We start from the raw sequence: 23,713 nt of genomic DNA on the forward strand, positions 1-23,713 counted from the left end.
TCTAAAGCCTCATTCATCTGCTTTGTTACTTCATCTACTACCACTTCAGAAAGTTCAGGTAGGTAGATTTCAAATTGTTCCACCTCATTGCTCCCTGTGTTTTCCTTTGGTGAACTGGAATTCTGGAGTTAAGTCTTTTTTAACTGTCTTCTCATTTTCTTCCTTCCTCCCTTTCTTTCTTTCTTATTTACTTTAATTCTTTTTTATTTTAATTTCAGTGTTGATGCTTATAAATTGCTTATGGCAGCTGGCTCTATTGCTAGTATTTAGAATCCTTAGGAAATTACTATTTCTCAGGGATGTCTTGCAGGTGTAGCTTTGGGGTTTCGAGTCTGTTGCAAGATCCTCCCTCTTGAATTTATTGGGGATGAGAAGTTGCTGCCTACTTGGACCAGCCCCTGGATCTTTGTCATTGGCCTATAGTATTTTTTATGATCCTTAGGCAATATTAGCCTTTGGTATACCAGGAAGAACAGTTGATTAGAACAATTATGTCACTTTGGCTAAAAGGTTACAATCAGCAAAACCAAGAGCATCAAACAGAGCCTAGAAAATGAGAAACTGTGGTATTAATTTGCCACCTTTAACCATATGAACTAGATTTGTGATTATATAACAAACTGTAAAACAGACCAAAAAATTGTAAACAGTAAATAAGCCCTCAATATGGCAATTTTACCTTTAGAAGATAAAACTCAAAAGGGATTAGGGAAAAAAATAGAGAAATAGAAGAAGAGGAAGGAATTAGGAGCAAGGCTGGAAGACAAAGGAAGATTATGCAAACTTTGGGAAAGTGGTGAAGAAGAAAGAAGGGAAGAGAGAAGGAAGAAATAAAAACCAGAACAGAACAACAGCAACAAAAGAACTAGAAACCACATTCACACTCATACAAAACAAAGAACAATCAAGAAGAAAAAAGAATTTGTGGGTCCATATTTCACAGTGGAATATTCTGTGGATCTATCTATATTCCATGGTGAATATTGTATGACTACATATTTTACTAGCACAAAAGGACCTTCTGGGAAGAACCCTGGACCAGAAGTCAGGAATTTCAAATTCTAGGTAGTTGGAGAAGCCACATACTACTTGGGATATGATTCATCAATCAAAGGAGAACAGGGTTGCATGTTTCAGTGTACCAATAATTTCAGATCTTTTATGGGTACCTCTAGTACTCACTGTAAAATCCCAACAATATTTCAGATACTGTTTCACCTAAAGAAATAGTATTTTTAATTATAAAACTTCCCATGAGGAATAATGTCTAAATATTGTTCTAAATGATAGTGTCTAAATATGTGGTATATATTATATTTGTGAGTTGGAACACTTCTTAAATGTCAATTTATTTTCTGTGATAATTTCAAGAGAATTTCATGCAGAGTGTCTTTTAAATAGTGCACGAAACAGCCATATGCAAAAACAGAGCCTTTACCAATGTTGTTTAGCTGATGCAAAAATTAACTTAAACTTGTACAGACCTAAATGCAAAACCTCAAAGTATAAAAATTTCTAGAGGATCCCCCACATGAGCAAGCATACCCCACCAAAACAAGTGCTGCTTCTCCCCATGCAAGCAGGCCACCCTGCACAGGAAAAGTGAAGCCCCTTCTCCAGATAAATAGGCAGACCCACTAGGTGTACAGTGCCCCCTGTCACAAAGGTACAGCCATTCACCAACTCCAAGCTGGCTGTATATTTTGCCTCCCCACAACATTGGGTCGCAGGGCCAAGGACTAACAAATGGACTTGATCATGGGCTAGAGTTATTGGGGAGAGAAAGGAGTGACAAGACCCTACAACTTGGAATAGTAAGTCCAGCAGTCCACTCAAACCTCCATCCTGCAGAGATCAGAGTGCTGATTGTATTCCCCATCTACCAGTGAGAAGAAAGGTATGCCGTGGCTTAGATAGTAACCACAATCTGTAGGAAACAGAGGGGCATCCTAAAGCTAGGCATAGAAATGACTAGCTAGATCCCCTATACTGCTGATCTTAGAAAGAAATCACTCATTAAATAACACAAGAATTTGTTCTTTGAATCAAATCTTGTTTTGTTTTTTTTTTTTTTTTTTGGATTTTTTTTTGGCTTTTTCTGATTATTTTATTTTTAGCTTTCTTTCATCATTATGCAAATACATGTAAATTAAACAATGCACCCTTAAATAAACAATGGATTACAGAAGAAATCAAGGAAAAAATAAGACAGTTTCTAGAATTAAATGATAATGCCAGTACAGCATACTAGAACTTATGGGACATGATGAAAGCAGTTTAAAGGGGGAAGTTTATAATTGTGAATGGCCTCAACACGAGGACAGAACAAGCTCAAATAAATAACTTAATAATGCACCTCAATGTCCTGGAAAAATAAGAACAATCCAAAGCCGAAGCTAGTACAAGGAAGGAAATTAGAAAGATCAGACTAGGAGAAAGAGGAGAAAAATTAATGGAATTGGGATAAAATAATAAAGTACAAAGAAGTAATGAATCAAAAAGTTGGTACTTTGAAAGAATAAAACAGACAAAACCTTAGCCAATTTAACTTTTTTTTTTTTTTTTTTTGGGTTTTTCTCCGGTACCAGGAACCGAACTCACGACCTTGCGCTTGCCAGGCAGGCGCTTTTGCCGCTGAGCTAAATCCCCAGCCCCAATTTAACTTTAAAAGGACAGAAAAGACACAAATCAATGCAATTAGAAATGACAAAAGCAAATCACAACAGACACTGCTGAAATAAAAAAAAAAATTATTAACAGCTACTTTGTAAACCTGCATGCCAAAAATTGGAGAATTCAGAGAAAATCGATAGATTTCTAGATACATAAAAATTACCAAGAAGATTTAAAAACCCTGATTAATCTAACAACAGGCAATGAATTCAAAGCAGTAATTAAAAAACAAAAAAGCCTATGAACTGGTAAAAGCCCAGGTCTGGATGGATTTACTACTGAAATCCACAAAAACTTGAGGGAAGTTCTAAAAACAGTACTCCTCAAGCTTTTAATTAAACTGAAAGGCAAGGAGTACTCCCAGAGTCATTATTGGAAACTACCATTACCCTGATTCCAAAACCAAACAAGGATTCCACAAGAAAAAAGAGAACTATAGACCAGTCTCTTCAATGAATATAGATGCAAAAATTCTCAACAAGATCCTGTTAAACACAGTGCCACAACTCATCAAGAAGATCATATATCATAAACCATTTAGTCTTTATCCCATAGATGGAAGGATGGTTCACCATATGCAAATCAATAAATGTAATACATCACCTAGCAGAAGCAAGGACAAACATCACAGGCGATCTTCTCAATACATGTAGAAAAAAATTTTGAGAAAATATAGCATCATTTTATGATAAAAACCCTGAAGAAGATAGGTATAGAATAACTTTAAATTAATCTGATTAAACCATTTATGACCATCCTACGGTTAACATCATATTAAATAGAGAAAAACTGAAAATGTTACCCGTAAAATCAGCAACAAGATAAGGCTACCCACTGTCACCCCTCCTGTTCAACATATTACTCAAAACCTTAGCCAGCGCAATTAGAGGAGAAAAAGAAATGAAAGACGTATGCATAGGAGAAGAAGTAGTCAAATTATTATTTGCAGATGACATGATCCTCTTCATAGGAGACACAAAAACTCCATCAAAAGACTGACATTTAATAACCAAATTCAGTAATGTAGAAGGATACAAAATGAACAGTCACTGCTTAAAATTTTCTTTTTTCTTGACCAATTTTGCATACTTGTATCTGGTAATCAGAATGACCCATCTGAAGACAACAATATGCAGTATAAGAACCATTTTTTAATTCCTACCATCTTGTGTGGTGAAGCTCTGCATCATTTCCTTTTTTTTCTTTCTTTTTTTTTTTTTTTGTTATTTGTTACTGGCTTTGATTGTTTGGTCAGTATTACATTCTTATACCTGGTGGACTGAGCAACTTCGTTGAAGATAACAGTATGTAATGTAGCAACCATTGTTAACGCCTATCATTTTTTTTGAGGTGATATGTTGTTTTTGTGTTGTTTTGATTTTGTCTTCATTTTTTTTATCTTTAAAATAAAAAAATAAACACAATAGTCAATAGTGTTCCTGTACACTAATAATGAACCCATTGAAAAAGAAATTAGAGGAAAAATATCGTTCACAATAACATCAAGAAAAATGAAATACTAGAGAAATAACCTTAGGAAGTGAAAGACCTGTACAGTAAAAACTAGAGCACCCAGAAAAGGAAATTGAAGAGGATATCAAGAAGCAGAAAGATATCCCTCTTTCCTCCATAGACAGAACCAACAGTCAAGATGGCTATACTTCCAAAATTTATAACAAATGCATTGCAGTCCCAAAACTCCTAGAGCATTCTATATAAAACTGCAGAAAACAATCCTAAAATTCATATGGAACTCAAGAGAGTCCCAGAATAGTAAAAGGAATCTGAAATAAAAAGACCAAAGATGAAAGCATCACAGTCATGGACCTGAAGTTATATTACGAAGCTGCAGTGATAAAAGCAGTATGATACTGGCACAAAAACAGACATGAGGATCAATGGAACAGAATACAGGATGCAGACACAGCCCTAAGCATATTCAACTATTTAATCTTTGACCATGAGGCAGAGAACATACACTTTAGGAAAAATAACCTCATTAATAAATGGTGTTGCGAAAACTGGCAGTACACCTGCAGAAGATTGAATGTCTCTCACCATGAATTAAACTAAAATCAAAATGGATCAGAGAACTAAGTGTTTTACCCTGCTACAAGACAAAATAGGTAAAAAATTTTTGAAGTCATGGACATAGATTAGGACTTACAGAACAGAACCCCAGTTGCACAGGAAATAGTACTGAGAATCAACAAATGGGGTCATATCAAATTAAAAAGGTTCTGTACAGCAAAAGAAACAAGCAATAGAGCAAAAAGACAACCTACAAAATGGCAGGGGAGGGGAATTTCCAGCTATTCCTCAGACAGAGGACTAATGTCTAGAATAACACTGAGATTCCATCTTACGCCAGAAAGAATGGACATTATAAAAAAATCAAATAATGACAAATGCTGGTGAGACTCTGGGGCAAAAGGAACCCTTCTAAGCTGTTGGTGAGAATATAAACTAGTATAGCCCCTTGGGAAGTCAGTATGGAGATTCGTCAAAAATTAAACCTAGAAATTCCATTTGACCCAGCTATTCCTCTTCTAGGTATCTTCCTGGAAGAGTTACAGACATAATATTACAAGGATACATGCATTCCCATGTTTATAACATTACAATTCATAATAACTAGATCTTGGAAGCAGGGTATGTGCCATTAACAGATGAATAGATAGAGAAATTGTGGTATTTACCCACAGTGGAACATTATTCCACTATAAAGAAAAATAAACTTGAGTCCTTTGGAGGAAAATGGATGCACTTTGAGACAATGTTAAGTGAAATAAATCAGACACACAAGCTTAAATATCAAGTAGTTTCTCTTATATGAGAAACCCAATATATGAATAGCAAAGGAAAAGTTAGATAATAGAAAGTAAGGAGGTAAATCTTAGAGGGGAAGGGAATCAAGAGATGGAGGGAGGGGAAGGAAAGGGGATGAAAAAAGGAATTAAGATGTGCTATGTCCATGTACCCACCCACACAAGGAATGTAAAAATTATGTGCAACAAACACATACTAATACATTTTAAAATAACTTTTAAAATTCTAGAAGAAAACAGAAAAGTAATTTTTATGGCCTTCAGTTAGGCAGTGATGTCTTAGGACACAAAAACTACAAGTTTACTAAACAAAAAATAGTAAACTTTAAAGAGCTTATATGTTCTTTAAAAGACACTATTTAGAAAATTATGACTTACCATAGACTTGTAATAAGTTTGCAAAATATGTATCTAAGTGACCAGTAAACCAAATACATAAAACTTCAAAACTCAGAAAGCAAGAACCCAATTTAAACAATAGCAAAAAAAAATTTGAACAACTATACATTATCACCAAAAGAGTTGTGAAGATTAATACCTTAATAACAAAAATAATTCCATGGAGTTTACTACAGAAAAATGTTAAGAAACTTAGCAACAGTAGCTAAAAATCAAGAGCAGATCAATATATATGATGTTAACTTGCTGTCATGTCCTTAAAGAATAAGTAAAAGTGCCTATTTATGAGACTTTAATGTCAGGAATGATGCTGCCAACAGTGGGGTGACCACTAAAGAATATTGAAAGAGTGTGTCACTGTCCAAGTTAATAGAAATGTGGCCTTTCTACAGTAGAATATACCAAGTGCTCCTTGAAGAAATGACTGTTTCTAGGACTAGAGCTGAAGTTATAGAAAATGAGCCTCAAGTATGTCGGAGTGCTAGAAAATAAGAATATGCTGAAATTATTAACAAACAACAAAATCCTGCCACAACCAATGAGGACAAATAGACACTGGACCTCCTTGGAAAAGTTCTGAAGGGCTGAAGCTGGAACAGGTTTAAAAAGTAAGAAACATAAGAAAAGTAGTACTGAATTATTAAGCAAAGTATAAAACAGATGTCCATGAATGATACTAATGATTACCGATTGAATAAATGAGAGATAATGAACACATCTCCCATGCAGAAGCATTCCTGTACAGAATAGTTTATGTAGATACTTCACTCTCAGGGAGGGGAAGCATAATTTCCCAGTTTTTAGGTACAACTTGTACATAATAACTTCCTGCCTAAAAGTGCAGTATTTTAAAAGGAAAATAAAAGACTTTCAGTGGAGATACTTCAGCGGGGTGCTTAAGACCAATATCAATAGTAATGTCAGTTGGATTGCATGATGAAAAAAAGTGCCTTATGTGGTCTTCTGCCTCAAAACCCACAAGCCCAGTCTCCCCTAAGAAAAACATTAATATACTCAAATTTAGTGACACTACAAAAAACACCTTTCCAGTCATCTTCAAAACTGTCAGGTTCATCAAAAAGGACAGTCCTAGAAATTGTCACAACCAAGAGGAACCTAAGGGACCTGGCAAAGGAAATATGAATCCTGCATGGAACCCTGGGACAGAAAGAAGACTACTTAAAAAAACTAGAGCCATCTCAATAAAATATGATTTGAAGTTTTAAAAATGTAACCTGTTTGCTAAGATTTTATTGATGACATGACAAAACATTGTATATGTCTACCTTAGAACGAAACTGCCAGTCAAAATCTAAAGTGCTGTTTCCCTTTTCATAATTATTTCACAGTAATGAGTTAAGCAGTTTTCTTCTCTATAATAGTCAACATTTATTATACTATTTTATCCTATCATTCTGATATTAAAAGGTATTAGGATAATCATACAAAGCACCATGATTTCAGATCACACCATGGTCACTCAGTAATGTTTCCATAGTGGAGCTGTGATTGTGGTCTTTTAATTTTTATACTTGTGAAGCTGAGGTAATGTTAAAATAGGGAAGAAATGTACTTTTTCAGGGCACAGATTTCATCATGGCCAACCATGTATAATTTTGGTGAAAGCCAAAGTCTCCAGCTCCCAGCCTGCTCAAACTGGTTAAATCTTTCATGCAGTGTTCTTCCTTGTCTGGTCTCTGTGCTGTATGGAAGCATAAAAGAACTTTTTGGTTGATTTCCAGGAGAGTTGGAGGTTGATGACAGAGGGAAGAAAATAAATACTGAGAAACAAACCTACCTTAGCACTGTGAAGTACTGATGTCTTTTTCAAGAAGTACGACCCTGTGCCCAAAATTTTTTTAAATGTGAAAACAAAATAATTTTGTGAGTCATATAAATATTAATCAATTCAAATGTGTATTAAAAACTGGGGCATGCAACAAATTAACACTGGACGTTGTTAATGCTTTCCATGGCTAATGTTTTACATTTCATTGTCTTCCAGAGGAAGGCAAAATTACTATTTCAACTTTCATCCCTTATAAGTTCTGTACTTCTAGGTGATTTATACTTTGTATGCATTGAAATGGTTTAAAGGCAAACTAATAATTTGCAGGGAAAGAGAGACTTCTTAACCTCAGAATCCCAGTGGGCATTGGGGTGCTGCCTGTCCATGTATCTGTTCCTAGCACCATGAGAATCTCCACACCAGAAAGTGCTGTTCCCATTTATATTTTTTGCTTGTGACCTGAGAATTCCACTCAACTTTCCACTTTAAATCACGTTAAGAGATTTTTTAGGTTTAATTTGCTTGAGAACTGTGTTGTTGTGCTTGCTTATATGTCTGCAGCAGTGAGCAGGTGAACACATAGCTTGACTGGGTTGCATCCTTCTGCACAGCCCTGTCACCTTTCTCAGGAGTAAAATCCCACTCTGCTCTGTATAGGGGCATGTGGGGCCACAAGGGACTTTGCTGTGCATTGTCTCCTTGGTTGTTGTGCAGCTTCAGAGCCTTCCTGTACTCTTGACTGCTGAAGTCAAGATAGTGCTGATCAGTTTTATGTCAGGAGCTGATACACCCTTGAAAAGTGTATGGGTTTTCTTTGTTGTAAGTCTTGAGAATAAAACCCACTGTCCCATATATGCTAGGTAATTGTTCTACTACTGAGTCACATCCTCAGCCCTAAAAGAATTTATATCTTAATTGCTTAAACTTGTATAAAGAAAACAGAATCACACTGCCAATGCCACTGAAATGTTTTTGCTTTTATTCCTATATTTAACATCACTACATGTAAGTTATTTCTAAAATTCTTCGAAAAAGAACACCACACATATATTTCAGATATACACAGGGAATTCTCTAAAGGTTTCCTTTACTATTCAAATCCTCACTAAATCTATTCCAGATTGTCAGGTAAGATATCAAAGCTTAATCCAGAGGACTAACGATGGAGCTGAGTAGTAGAGTACTCACCTAGTACACGAGGTCTTGTGTTCAGTCTTCAGTATTGGGTGGCAGGAATGGTGTCATATGCAAAGGCAGGGCTATAATTCATATGTCTTGCTGCCAGGTGGCTCTGATTTAATTTTATTAGTAAAAAGACCAATAAAAGTGATTAGATGTATTTGTACCACCAGTGACACAGGCTGCCCAATGGGACAGTCATGCTTGTTTGATTGTTGGTTCAAGCTTGTGGGAACATATGAACCCAGAACTGGAGACGTGCTAGTATTATTGGGTTAGCCTTTCTTGAGACAGCATTTAGACTTTCCTGACTTCAGTAAGGAAGATTAGGACTGTATGTGATACTGAATACATAGGTATTAAGTCACAGCAAATACTCTGAAGGTCCTACAAGTCCTCCTCCAAGATATTTTCCTTTGTATTTACTTGTTTATAGGCCGAATCCAGAAATGTTTAGTTTTATATTATTGGAAGAATTCTTCCCAAAACATAACCAAGTTACATTAAGAAAGACAATAATTAAAGCATCTCCCTTGTTAAAAATTTAAATACTCTTTTGCAGGATATTTACTGGTTAAAAACAGTTGGACAGAATACTAATCTCGGTGTAAGAAGAAAATGTGATTTTTGTTATAAACTGCTAACTCACAAGGGTTGTGAAATCAAGCGTAAACTAAATAATAAACAGATGTGAGTCACCAAATATAGAACGCATCAGTACTGACTGCAGTGGGGCACTATGAGATGATAGGGTATTCACCGAAAGATACAATTTAGAGGTCACAATATAATAGTAACCTTTCACTACGTAAATTGAAAATTAACCTTGGAAGTATTAGCTCATTTGTAGCTTATAGAGATGCACTGGGAAAAAATGTGCAGAATGTCATTCTTGTTTTTGCGTTTAAAGCAGCCTTGTAGGAATATGCTCTTCTCTTTACACAGGAATCAGTTCTGTTGATGTCCATGTGCCTTTTTTTCAGTGGTATAATTTAGAGTGTGTTGCTGACATTCTAAATTACAGTATTGGATCATCGTTAGATGATTTTAGGCCTTTAGTGCACTTTAGTCTCTTAGTAACACCCTGGAGACTCAGAGTAAGAGTTCTAATTCCAGCTCCACTGGTGACGCACCATTTAGCATTTAGTGCATAGTCCTCAGCAGCAACAGAATGCCGGTGTCAAGAAGGTGGATGCATGCTGCTATTGCTGCGTGACAAACCAACCCCCAAACCTGGGGTACTGAAACCTATTTGATATTCTCATGGCTACGTCCTTTCTTCAGTCAGGTGAGTCCCACAAGAAGTTTTCTGACTCTTATATCCCTCCCTCACAAGGAGATGACGGCTCTGTGGTTATTGTGACTCAGTGGCTTTCCATCCTGAGAGTGAATCCTTCACTGTTTTCTCACAAAACATGAAAACCAGGAGCAAAGAAATTCTCACAGTATTTGACAAGCATTAAGCATTCCATGTGTTCCAGGAAGAGGGCACAGAGATCTTACTAAAGAGCATCAAAATGAACAAAAATCAAGTTTTATTTTCCATGAAAAGAAGCATTAGTTACATGTTGAGAATGAGGAGATTCCCCTTTTCTAACACAGAATTCTGAGTGTTTCTCAGAACAGTATACTGTCAAAGTGTAACAGAATACTTCAGGTGTGATTTGACCCAGAGTGCAATGGAAGATTAGGGCCTTCTTTAGTCTTGCTTTATATTCAATCATACTTTGTTAGTTTTCATATCCCAGTCTGTTGTGTATATTTTCCAATTTGATCACAATTTTTGGATACCAAGAGGTGTTTCTTGTGTAAGGGCACCATTTCATTTTCCAGTCACATATTAAGCACATATGGTCAAACTTTTTCCTAAAGTGTAATTGTTTAGCCAATCTACAGATGCCCTAACCTTACCTGTGGGGTAAATTAAAGAGATCTGATGTAACTTTTCTCCTACATATGAAAACTGATTAATTTCACTGTTGCTCATAGCAAAATAATAATCCCAATACATTTAAATCTTTTAACATTTTAATATCAACTATATAGTTTTCTCAATGAAATTTATATTTTTATTTATGAAATTTATATTTCTAAGTAAGTTTGGGCTGAGGGGAAATTTAAATACTGTACATGCTCATTCATAATGTATGCTTTGAATTGTGCTTAGCAGTTGGGATTGTGGCATGAACCAAAGGGTAGGTAGGTAGTAGAGTAAGGGTCAGAGATGAATGCAGAGGCAATCAAGGCAGCAGAACAGGCCAGCCAGCTCTCTGCTGCAGCCTCTGAGCCTCAACAGGAACTGCTGATGCTTCTGGGTGTGGCTTGTGTGCAGTGTCTCAGCTTCCTTTTTTTTTTTCTACCTACCAGTAGGTATGGCTAATTGTGTACCACTTGGAAACAGCAAATGGTACCTCATCTTATTTCCTGTTTTCTCAGGCACAGATGAACTCAGTTGAGAAAAGCTATTTGATTATCACTTACGCCTTCTTTACAGAAATGTGTTGCTGATTTTGTAACTGAAAAAAGTATCACATAATTTCATTCTCAATCCTGACTTTCTGAAGTTATTCTATTCTACTTATTATAAGCTAACTAATATGTAAATTTTTTAAAAGATTAGAAAGTTTTAATAGCTTTTTTCTCTGATACATTACATAAAATTTGTAACTGTAATAATTTTTAAATGCCTAAATATGTATGTGTCTTTATTACCCTAAAACAACAGTCCTGCTTGTCTAGTTTATTCCATTTTGAGATCCAAGAAATGTTTGGGAAAGGCCCACTAGAGAGAAACTGAGTGGAGTTCAGGATGTTTACTGCAGGTCTCTTCAGGACAAAGCCTGCATGTTGATTTTCAGTCATGGTGGTAGATGGCCAAGAGAAGTGAGGAAGCATCTTACTCAGCACTGATTTTCAGCTCCACTCCTAGCTCTCTGCTTGCAGAAGCCTCTCGGTAATCCTAGAAAGCTGAGTGGTATTGTCCTTCTGTCCCTGACACTTCTTCCTTCATGCCCTGCACACTGGAAGCTCTCAGCATGAAAAGCAAGGAAATAGCTCTCCAGTTCAGATTCTGGAAATCTCACTGGAAGTATTCTGCAATTGGGTTTGGGGGAAGTTCCTTAGAAATCTGACTCTAAGAATGATTACTGGTTTGCCTAAGAGAACTTTAATAGCTTCTGTGAGAAAGAACTAAGGATAACACCCTCACAATTGACCGTAACTTAAGTGCACTGAACAATGAGCTACCGGTTGCTCTTCCAGTATCGTGTGTTTCATCATCGTGACCTGAGAGTTGGCCTCAATCTGGCCCTTGTACAGCTGAAAGATTTTGAGGGGGTAGCACCATTGCCCAAACTCTGGAACCTGCTCCAGTTAGCCTACAGCTACAAATGTTGAGAATTTTGCTGCGCATTGTCTCTAAGAGTATAAACTTATCCTTGAATGGATTTTCACAAAACACTAAGATCAAGTTCATAATATCCTGCATGCAAACAGAATTTAAAATGTTCTTGAAATGATTTGAATTCTCAGAACCCAAGATAAATTCCTGAAAGTATAGATGCTGGTGAGACCTGAAAGTAAAGATGAGCTCACCCTGCCTTGTGAGAGTTGGACTTGGAAGAAGCCACTGCAGGCCTTAGAGAGGTCCACATTACTGGCAGGTGACAAGGCTGTCCCTGGAGAACAGAGACAAAGGAGACCTGACCTTAGGAAATCACTGAAGAAATTGTGGTTTTGTTGAACCATCTATCTGATGAACTCTCTAACCTCTATGGCAGCATTGCTGTATTGTAGACAGTACTGTCTCATTGGGTGGTACTCCTTTAACTGTGCATAGGATTAGTATATCATGTATTAACTAATTAATGTCTTGTAATGAAGCTTTTAAGGACTTTTTGAGAAAACATTTATTGTAATAAAGTACTGTTTCTAAAGAAGTAACATTAAAATTATTCTCCCATTTGTGATTTTTAAATTTTAACAACTCTAAATAGCATTAGCTTCTACTTTTGAGTACCTGCGTATGCCAGGGAATATACTTAAACATTTAGTCAGCATGTTTTCCATATTACAGAGAAGGAAGTCAGGCCTCAGCTGAGTGAGAACAGGGTGGACAGCACTGGTCAGGCTCAGAGCCCTGGCCTGCCATCTCCTTTCCTGTTTTGCCCCTTTTACATTGGCCAGTATTTTAGATGGACATATTTACATACAGTTGATTAATTAGCCACCAGTTTTTCTCTTATGTTAGAAAAAAGTCAAGATGAATAACTCAACTTGTTTGCTCCTTCATGGGGGCCCTAGAATCTGAGTAGAGGAAATTTGATGACTTATGTGATTTCTTGCCATATCGCTTATTATTTACCTGCAGAAGTGTCATTCAAAAATATACATGTGACAGGGCCACAAAACTGTAAGTTTCTCTACATCTACCATGTCCTGGTGAGCTTTCTACATGCCAGGGTGCTGAACCATTTCTGCACAGCATCCACCAGGCAGTCAGACCTCACACACTGTGATCTCTTCAGGTCGCACTGGTACAGTGGACAGAGAGCGTCGGGCTCACTCTGGTCAGCAGAGATCTCACCTCCATGCAGCTGAAGACGCCTGGTGGCCAAGTTCTGACCTATTGCATCCTGCAGATGTTCCCCTTCACATCAGAGAGCAAGCGAATGGGCATCATTGTCAGGGTATGTTCACAGTGTATTGCCTTTATTCATGGGGACTGCAATGAGGGTGCTATTACTCAAGTCATTTATTTTTCTAGTTTTTAAAGTAGAAAAAAAATACTTTTCACAGATAAAAGTTAATATTTACTCCAGTGTCTTATGTTTGTTATACTTTTTTAAAAATAAAACTATTAATTTTTTACCAAGAAGCTAGTGTGATTGTAACGATATGAAATATCTGGTGATATAAAATAATTCTCCTAAGACTACCAAGAAAGAATATATAAAGGGAGTTATTAATTTTTAAAATCAACTAAACTTATTTTGTCTTCAACAAAAGTAGCATGGAATTTACACTTAATAATGATTTATGATTGTAAAGTTACTAAAACATGACTCTGTTACAATTTTCTTAGCAAATACCAGAAATATATCTCTGAAGTTTGCTACATTGAAACAGTGAAACATTGAATTAAACTTTGAAAATTTGAGAGAATTAAGGCTTACATTCCAGCTTACATTTTTATTTACTAACAAGTTCTAGCTCAAAAATTGCATCATAACCTCTCAAGGCGTACAGTGACAACTTCTCAGTTCTTATTGTGCTACCATTTAAAGGGTGGTCTCCATAAAAAAAATGTACAAATAGCTCATCACAGAGGAATATGTTCACTAAGGGTTGCTTTCCCCAGTGCATTTTATGTTAAGCTTACTGTTATTTGCAAAGAGTGATGTGGCCCTGCTATTCCTATTTGTATTTTCACTACTACAGGATGAGTCTACGGCAGAAATCACATTTTATATGAAAGGTGCTGATGTTGCTATGTCTACCATTGTCCAGTACAATGATTGGCTGGAAGAAGAGGTAAATTATTTACTCATGGAACTGTGCAAAATGTTTTTGTAAAATTTAATAAGCAGGTGACAGAAATAGTATCTTTTCCCCAAATTATAGACACTGGTATCATTGAAATAAGTTGAGCAATTAAAATTTAAAACCAGGTATCAGTCATTGCTAGAGATAATAACATTTTCCTACTAAATTATTTTAAAAGTTTTTACTTCTCAGTTTCAGAAAGCAGAAAGGAATTGTGCTTAATTATGAATAATTTGCTTTCTATTGAAATTACTACTTTTTTTAGGTATGATGCATATAGAGGTGTACAAGCAAGTACTTACAAAGAACATTTCATATGTAATTGAAAGCAGTGAAAAGCATTGAAGTATTTCACAAGAAAATTTTGAAGTAACTTCACATACATAACCAAAATTAGACTTTAATATTTTTATTTTGGAACCTAAATATGAGCAAGATGATTCTAATTAGAGTTTCAATCTATCCTAATTTGCTCACTTAAAAAGTAGAAAATAAGGTATGCGTATAACCAATCCTGTATTAAATCCTCCATAAACAAATCTGATTTACGTTTAGGCTCATGAGGTTATATTATTGTTGATTTAATATATTAATCCAGGGGCTGGGGATTTAGCTCAGTGGCAAAAGCGCCTGCCTTGCATGCGCAAGGCCGTGAGTTCGGTTCCCGGTACCGGAGAAAAACCAAAAAAAAAAAAAAAAAAAATTAAAAAAATTAATATATTAATCCATAGTCAGATTTCAGAGTAAGACTAAGGCCAGCTGTAATCATAAACCTGGCCCTTCTTCCTGTGTATGTGTGTTATTATCGGTGTTAGTGTCTCTCATTCCCCTCAGACCTCAGAGATGATCTGTCAGGACAGCAGCCTCACCCGATGTCCAAGATAGTATTGGCAATATGAATCAATAGCTCCTTCAGGGCACTTTGATTTAATCAGGGGCATGAATAAATTAGACTCCCCAAAGACCTAGTAAAATGCCATAAAAATTACTTTTGGTCATAATGATGTGCAATTAATTGTAAAATACTTGTTTAATTTATTTAGCTTTATGAGGTCAAATCAATAAATGTCTTGCAACAGACAGAAATGTCAGATTGTTTTTCACACAAATAACTTCATTTAAATTATTATGTACATTTATTATCTTAACATTGTATCTCCTTTCTTTGGATAAATCTTTTGACCCTTCACCAGTGTCTTTGTTGTAATATGTAGTCTGAAAGCCTTTTGTTTTAAGAAACAAAGCAAAGCAATGGCTCTCAGAGCCTGGCTTTGTTGAAAGCTTTCTGCCTCAAGCAGGTCCCAGAGTTGTTTCCCTGCTGTAAACTGGTGTTCTCTACTGCCAACTACAAATTCCCAAAACAGCTAATCATGCTGGACTTTGGAGCATTTAAAATGTTACTAAAATTTGAAATAGTTCCTCAAAATTTGAAATTTGAGAGGGAGACAAGAGTTAATAAGGAGCTTATAAATTATTCTGGACCTCAGAGAGTAAATAAACCTGCTGGCAGGTGAAAGTCTCCTTAAAACGTTTTAAATTACATTATTTCAATGGCTAGAAATTTTTCTTCAAAATGTGATAGTTTAGCGGTAATGTAGCTAAGTATTCATTAATAATTGCTAAAATTTTGTTTTTTATACAATATATTACTTTCTGAAAAACTGGCTTTCAAATTTAAAGCTTAAGTATACTTTCTGGGCACTTGGTAATAATCTGTGCAGCTTTCTGTATGTTTGTCCCCTGGTGGAAGAGATTCCTATCTGTCCTTGCATCTCTGCCCTCCTGTTCCACAACATGGTGAGGATTGCCCTTATATAGGAGTGATAGTGAACCTTTTATAGTTTTCAGTGATATAAGCAGCCTGCTGCAGCATGCGTACCATAAATTCACCATCACTGTTACATGGATACATCGTGATATGCATTTGCAAATGTAGGTTGAGTTTCCAAAGTTGGTGTCCTTGGAAAACTGCAATTTAAATTTTGAAAGAAGTTGTAACTACCTTCAAACAGGCATGCCCCAGCCCCTGCCAACCTTGTACCAGGCAGCCTGGAGAGGTTGTTCATTTGGTTTGGTTTGAATTTTCTTTTTTTTTTTCTTTTAGTGCTGGGAATTGAACCCAGGACCTTCACACTGAGCTACAATTATTTTTTTTGTGTATTTTGTTTTGAGGCAGAGTCTCGTTAAGTTGACCAGGCTAGGCTTAAACTTGAAGTTCTGCCTTCCAGAGTGCTAGGATTACAGAAGTGTGTGCTCATACAACCTGTTTCTTTAACCTTTTACCACCTAAAACTGTTTTCTGTTTCTAATGGGGGAAAATACTACTTTATTATTTTGATGCAGTTTCTTACTATAAATGAGATTAACATCTTTTACATACCTATTGAATGTATTTTTTCTTTTTTTTGTTTGTTTTGTTTTTTTAGTTTGGTGTTTTTGAGACGGATTTGCTCTGTAGTTAAGGCTGGTCATGAACATGAACTATTAGTGGACCATAAACTGTCAGTGATCCTCCTGCCTCAGCCTCCAGAGTGCTGGGATTACAGGCCTGCCTGTTTCTTGTTTTAACAAGTAAATCAGGTGGTGACACCCCCAAGGCTCTCTCTTACCTGCCTCGTGATACCTGAACTGCAGGGCCAGGAGTGTAGGTCTCCACCGGCCTCAGTTCTCGCCTCAGCACTGTCCACAGGAGTGCCCTGACTTACGGTGATGACCCTGCGTGATCCACCTGCCTCACAAGGCCAAGAAATATGAGTTGAGAATAGAGCAACAGCAAGAATGGATGTCCATGGCACTTATTTTGTGCCAGACAGTGCCACGTGACTGTACACACATGAACTGACTTAGTCCTAGAATATCCCTATTAGAGCTCATCTCTGCTGATGGAGAAACTTCAGGCAAGGATAGCTAGGTTGTTTGCCCAAGAATACATAGCAGTATGTAGCAGAATAGCTTTCATGCCCACCCTCTTAAATCTGTGTTGTTAGCACTACATTCCACAGGAAGCCTTCTTGTCCCCTAGGCCTCCCCAACACCACCATCTGCACTCTCCTTATTTTACTTACTGCATACTACCTGGTGTCAATCTTCAAGAACAGTGAGCTTGAAGTAAAAGTCTTCCCTGTGGTAGAACATGTCTGCCACTACCAGAATAGCTTGACCCCGCCTCCAGTAAGTTTCTTACCCTCTCATATCAAAGAAGCAGTAAGATTAGTGACATCATGGGGATTGGGAGATTAGAATGATGAGTTTACTGGAATAAGCACAATGCTGAAGTTACACCCAACTTCTCAATGTTTTGCTTATGTCCCCTCATTGAGGAGAGAGAAAATCTATATCATGTGAGGTGTATGGCCCTCGCCACCCCTGTGCTTCTGGACAGTGGGCCAGCACAGCAGTGAGGACAACACACCAGCTTTGCCACAGACTAGTCTTGACAGCACCGTGGCCCTGTCACTGTCATCTCAGGCTCCTTGGGAGACCCATGAGTAACTTGGCCCTTCCTTTTCCAGTGTGGAAACATGGCACGTGAAGGGCTGCGGACTCTTGTGGTGGCAAAGAGGGCACTGACAGAAGAACAGTACCAGGACTTCGAGGTGAGCCAACATCAGTCACTCACCACTCACAGACTCACCTCCCATGTAGGGCACTTTGTTTCTCCACTGACATGAGTCCTAATTATATGTACATGACATGAGGCCGTATTGCTGCAGCGTAAGGGTGGAAGTGGCCTCGCTCCATTGGAAGTCTCTGTCTAGGCCCAGCACCTTCAGTGTCTACAAGAGCTGGAAGATTCCATTTCTTCAGGACAGGCTAAGAATGTGTTGTCCTCCCCAGTACACTTGGGAATAGAAGTGGTTCAGACTTCAGAGTTGTTTGGATTTTTTATTATTTGCATAGACTACTGGCTCAGCATCCCTAACCTGAAAATTTTAGCTCTAAAACCTAAAGTTTGATCCTTTTGAGGATCTTGATAGTGCTACTTTTGTATCTGACTTTATATCTGATTTTGGAGTATTTCAGCTTTTGGATTTTCCAGTTAGGGATGCTCTACCTATATTGTAAATTCTTATATAGCAAATGATGAGAAACCAGCTGTGTAGAGCACACATATAGTACATACACACATGTACACAGTGCGTTCCCTCTGTTCTCAGAACCGATACAGTCAAGCCAAGCTGAGTATCCATGACCGGACCCTGAAGGTGGCCGCAGTGGTTGAGAGCTTGGAGAGGGAGATGGAGCTGCTTTGCCTCACTGGGGTAGAGGACCAGCTGCAGGCCGATGTGAGGCCCACACTGGAGATGCTGCGCAACGCTGGGATCAAGGTATAGTGGGCTGTTCCTGACTTCGCACATGGCTTTCTTTTAAGCAAACTCTGTTTTCATTTGAACTGTTGTTTTTTGACACTCCTGTGGAATGGAAGAGAACAGAGGTTCTGAAGCAATATTCTACCCTAGATCCTATCCTTCCTTGCTACCATAGCCTGTGTACCTCCAGAAATACCTCCAGAAACTGCCCCTGCCTCTAAACTATGTGCTTTCCCCATTCCTCCCCAGAACACATGCATTTCCCCAAGATAGATGTGAGGCCCATCAGCTCACCCCACCAGGTGTCCCTGGTTCAGCCATGTGCCCTACCAATCAAGGTTTCCTTACCTTGCATCAGCATATCAAAATCCTGCATCATAAAGTCTGAATATAAAGGGGTTTTTTTGCAGTAGGGTGCAAGCTCCCCACACCCCATTCTTGGTGGCACAGAGGATGAAAGATTACTCAAAGATCACACTTGGTCTGAATACCAAGAGACCCAGAGGAGCTGGTTCACAAACTCAAATCAGCACCAATCTGAGAAATGTTTGGCCTTTTTATTTGTAACCCAAGGATGTGAGAGCAAAGATGTAGAAGAAAAACACTTGCAACACTCTTATAAGAGTTTTGGTCAGGGGATAGGGAAGGAATGGGATGGTTTGTTATGTGACACATGTTGGCCTAGTTTAAGCAAGCTTACCAAGTAGAAACTTACCAAAGGGCAAGAAAAACACAATGGCCAGAGCAAACATCTCTGAGAATAACCTATTACTGATTCTGCTTGGTTTGTTGCCTCTGCAGATCTAGTCTAATCATTAACCATGCATTCTGAAAGCCCGAGAACTGTTGTTCCAAAGTTCCTTCATCTTTACATTCATTTCAAGCACTGCTCTGGCCATAGCTTCCCCACATATATGTATAGTTTTTAATATAAAAGCATTGTTTGATGTTTTATTCTGTATAAATGACTTTCGGCTTACCTATAGACCATTTGCTCATTTGAATTTGCGTTGTTTTCCACATAAAAAACCAGATTGAAATTATGTTTCTCCTAGCTCTGTGTGCTGCCTTGTCAAGCCTGGGTGAATGGAAAGCAATGTAAATATTGCCTTTTGGCATCTGTGAGGGTCGCATTAGATGTAGTCCTGTGTTTCCAGATCTCAGCTGCTGCATCTGAACATCACTTTGGTCTTACTTGTTTTACCTCAATACAGACACAATGGAATTTACCTTTTTAATCACTTTAGGTCCATAGTTCATTGTATGAAGTATACTCTCAATGTTTACAGTCATCACCGCCATCTGTTTCCAGACTTTTCATCCTCCCAAGCTGAAACTTTCTCCCCTTTTCCAGCCCCTATAGTAGTAACCCCAGGCTACTTTCTGGCTCTGGGAATTTATTTGACTTTCCTGGGTATCTCACACGAATGAATTTCTAGCTGATTTCACCTATCATAATGTCCTCAAGGTCCATCTACACTGTGTTAGAATTTCCTTCCTTGCTGGGTGTAGTGTCACATGTCTGTAAGCCCAGAAATTTAGGAGGCTGAGACAAAGATCACACATTCTAGGACAGCCTAGGCAACGTACTGACAGCAAAATCCTATCTCAAAATTTAAAAAGTAAACAAAATTTAAAGGGCTGGAGAAGTAGCTCACTATGAAGGCATCTGGATTCAATTCTCAGTTCCAGTCAAAACAAAAACTCTTTTTTTCCTTTCTTTTTAAGGCTGAATAATATCCTGTTAGGTGCATGGCTACATTTTGTTGATGCATTTATCTGTCCATGGATACTTGGGTAGCTTCACCTTAATAATGAGGGTACAAATGTGTGTTCAGAAATGAACACTTTTAAGAATTGAAAATATAGTTGTATTGCTGAAGTTCACCAGTTTAAATTGTTTTATAGATATGGATGCTAACAGGTGATAAACTTGAGACAGCTACTTGCATTGCCAAAAGTTCACATTTGGTATCTAGGACACAAGACATTCATATTTTCAGACCAGTAAGTATGTTTCTAAATTACTTTGAATTTTTAAATTTTTTTTCCCACAGTTAAAATCTATTGGTTTGTGAAAATGTATATGTTGCTATTTCTTACTCAATTTATATAAATGCATGTGAAAATACATCATGTTAAAATGTGATCAAAAGTTGCTTTTTGATAAATTTTAAATTTAAAAGCATTTTACTGTTGTACTATTAGTCTTTATTACTGTTTTTAACATGGGCATACTGTGATAGTTTTTTATTCAATTAAAAAGTGTATATTGTTTAAAATACATTGTCCTACTAGTTTCACACATTACATGTGGTCCAGAGGCTTTCTAAAACAAGCTCTAAATACTAAGTGGAAATAGATTTTTAATCTTCCATTTTCAGATTAAATGCTCTTCCTTAATTAGCTCTAAGAAAATTAATACAGATGATCTAAAGTTATGTCATTACTGTATATATTATAACTAAATGTAATTCAAACAAAAAATAAAAGTTCCTTGGATCTTGATTGATGGTGAGCTAGCAGACATCTGTGTCTGTGGCTGTCTGAATGCAGTATTTGCACCTATAGAAATGGCTGTTTGAGTGTCATTTGCATGTAAATGTATTTTGTTTTGAAGCATCAGAATCACAAATTAGGCCCTGCAGACTACTATTTGCAATTAAATTATTAACGCTTCTGATAAAACCTCCGATCAATTTTTGTTGACTTTTCAGCATTATAGCACCACAAATTAAACTTTTCACAATAAAATCTACCTATTTAAAGATGAGTCTGAGATTAATATATGAAACTTTTATTTCTCTCCTATATCATTTCTTTTATGACCCATAAAATCTCCACAGAAGGAATGTCAAACAGTATGTTTTCATTCTAAAATTAATGATATTTCAGGATTATGACTTTAATTTTACTCATTTGGATTGCTTAATCCTTTAGATGCTAAACCAAAATTGAATGAGATAAATGTAAACCTGTGGCAGAGAAAAACAGAAGCAATTTTGTAAAAGTATTCTGTATCAGTCTACATGTTACGAAAAAAGACAGATTTAAATAAAACCCTGATTTTAGATAACTCTGTCACTTACCTGATGTGTGGTAATGAGTAACTCAACTTCCTTGGACCCTGGCTTTCTGATTTATGAAATGAATTCTCCAAACACTACCTGCCTATACCCACTTGCCCTACCTGTCATGTTAGTAAATTATTGTCTCATGGAAAGTACTAGAAAATTCTCAATCATTGTTGTTATATGTTAAGGTGATGTATTTGTAATGTCAGTAACTCCCACATTGTACAAAGGTGATTGCTAGTGTGTGGGTACCCTTTCATATGAATTTCAAGAGTGTGGTGCTCTTGTTGCCGTGTATGCTGTAAATTTCCTGCTTTCCTTTGTTGCAAATCAGAAAACATAGTCACCTGAGTACTGCAGGAAAAATTTAAAAGGATATTACTATAGGACTTAATATGTACCTTTGGTTTTGGATACTGTATTTGAACTCTGCTACTGTGGTTTCTCAAATAATGTTCTAGTCTGTGCCTCTAATTTTGAAGACATTTTAATTTGTGATACTTTTTCTCTAATGGAGGTAACAAGTCGGGGAGAGGCCCATTTGGAGCTGAATGCATTCAGAAGAAAGCATGATTGTGCGCTGGTCATATCTGGAGACTCCTTGGAGGTAAGGCTGGTCACCAATCCACTGTATGTCTGTCTCCTGAGATAAGACTGATTGCTAACTAGGTGTGTGTCTGTCCATGTCAGTGGACCAAGACTTCTTGAATAAAGCTTTTTCATCAAGTATCCCTGCCTGTCTCAGCTGTGTTGGCTGTTTTCTCCTGATATGGCAGTGGTATGCAACTACTGAGCAGTCAGACCTGAGGATGTCCTGGCCAAGTCTGAATAATTCTGTTCCTTACTGTTTAGAGGTTGACTGATTTCATCTGACCCAGAATGGTCTTCTACCCCTGCTCATTGTTACCAGATCTATCCTCCCTACAGCCCTGGCCATGGGGCCCACAACTCTTGTTCTGAGTTCATCCAAACCAGTGTTCCCAAGTGCATGTGGGGCACATAAGAGCTGCCTGATAGAGAAGAAAAAATGGCTTGCTCTAGTCAGATCCTGTCTTCTTTTTAATTCCCAGGGCACCTCAGACTGCAAGATCGTAAACAGGACCATGGGAAATAAGGAGGGCCTTAGTTCTGACTGTTGCCTAGTCCTGGGCAGGAAGGTCCAAAGTAGTTTCATTCCTCATTTTATGCTTGGCTCTGGTGCTGGGCTGGGTGGCTATCTCCACTCAGCTTTTTACAAGGCTCTCAACCTGGTCAGCTTGGACCTTGTATGCCTCTTGCTCAGAGCAGTACATCCTTTGGCCTGTACTGCATCATATTTGTTGAATGGCAACCATCATTCTCTCTGATGCACCTGGAGCAGAGACGAGTACTTGCTCCTTGGCCATCACTGTGTTGGAGAACATGTGGGGCTTTGTAGGATCGGTTTCTCCATAGCACCCCAGGAAATGGCCCCACAGGTCCCTTGTTTTCTTTCTCAGATAAGGACATTTTCCTGTCTCCTCCCTGTTGGCTGTTGTTACTTGCACTTAGTTCATGTCTGAGTTTCAGAATCTGACAGTTACACAGTTTAAGCAGCCAGACTATGCTACTATGGCTCCCGGCTCCCCACTTTCTTCCGTCAAGACACACTGACACTGCCTCGGGCCTCATATTTTTGCATTTGTCGTCACATTTGCAAATAACATTGTTTGTAGAGTTACGATTTGTTTCTTTTAAGCTTTTAACAGTGTCAGTTTAGATTCTGCTGTTCAAGATAAGGGCTTCATTGTCTGTCCTTGCTGTTGTCTTCCCAATATAGTTAAATCTTCATCTTTGGTTGGATCAGTGTTCAGTGACAGATATATGACATTTATTTTGTTTTCTTCTATTCTGATAAGTTCCAAAAAAGATTGAGATGACCAACAAAAGATTTGTATG

The 23,713-nt window shown here is 37.5% G+C and overlaps 1 protein-coding gene and 1 long non-coding RNA gene across 4 annotated transcripts in view; one reads left to right on the plus strand and one right to left on the minus strand.

Moving 5' to 3' along the window:
- The window catches only part of Atp9b (ATPase, class II, type 9B), a 305,437-nt gene that overhangs the window by 248,257 nt on the left and 33,467 nt on the right, over positions 1-23,713 (plus strand). For all 3 annotated transcript variants that reach the window (XM_005373105.2, XM_005373106.2, XM_005373107.2), the window contains exons 16-21: positions 13,395-13,556; positions 14,308-14,400; positions 17,925-18,008; positions 18,570-18,740; positions 20,631-20,729; positions 22,314-22,403. In XM_005373105.2, the coding sequence (XP_005373162.1) occupies positions 13,395-13,556; positions 14,308-14,400; positions 17,925-18,008; positions 18,570-18,740; positions 20,631-20,729; positions 22,314-22,403 (699 nt within the window). The remainder of the gene's footprint in view (positions 1-13,394; positions 13,557-14,307; positions 14,401-17,924; positions 18,009-18,569; positions 18,741-20,630; positions 20,730-22,313; positions 22,404-23,713) is intronic.
- LOC106147972 overlaps positions 18,743-23,713 on the minus strand; it is a 56,074-nt gene continuing 51,103 nt past the window's right edge. Inside the window, exon 4 of the long non-coding RNA XR_001233037.1 lies at positions 18,743-18,824. This is a non-coding gene — a long non-coding RNA (uncharacterized LOC106147972). The remainder of the gene's footprint in view (positions 18,825-23,713) is intronic.

The sequence above is a fragment of the Chinchilla lanigera genome, unplaced genomic scaffold (genome assembly GCF_000276665.1).
Source record: "Chinchilla lanigera isolate Chin_1 unplaced genomic scaffold, ChiLan1.0 scaffold00001, whole genome shotgun sequence".
In the NCBI taxonomy this organism is placed as follows: Eukaryota; Metazoa; Chordata; class Mammalia; order Rodentia; family Chinchillidae; genus Chinchilla; species Chinchilla lanigera.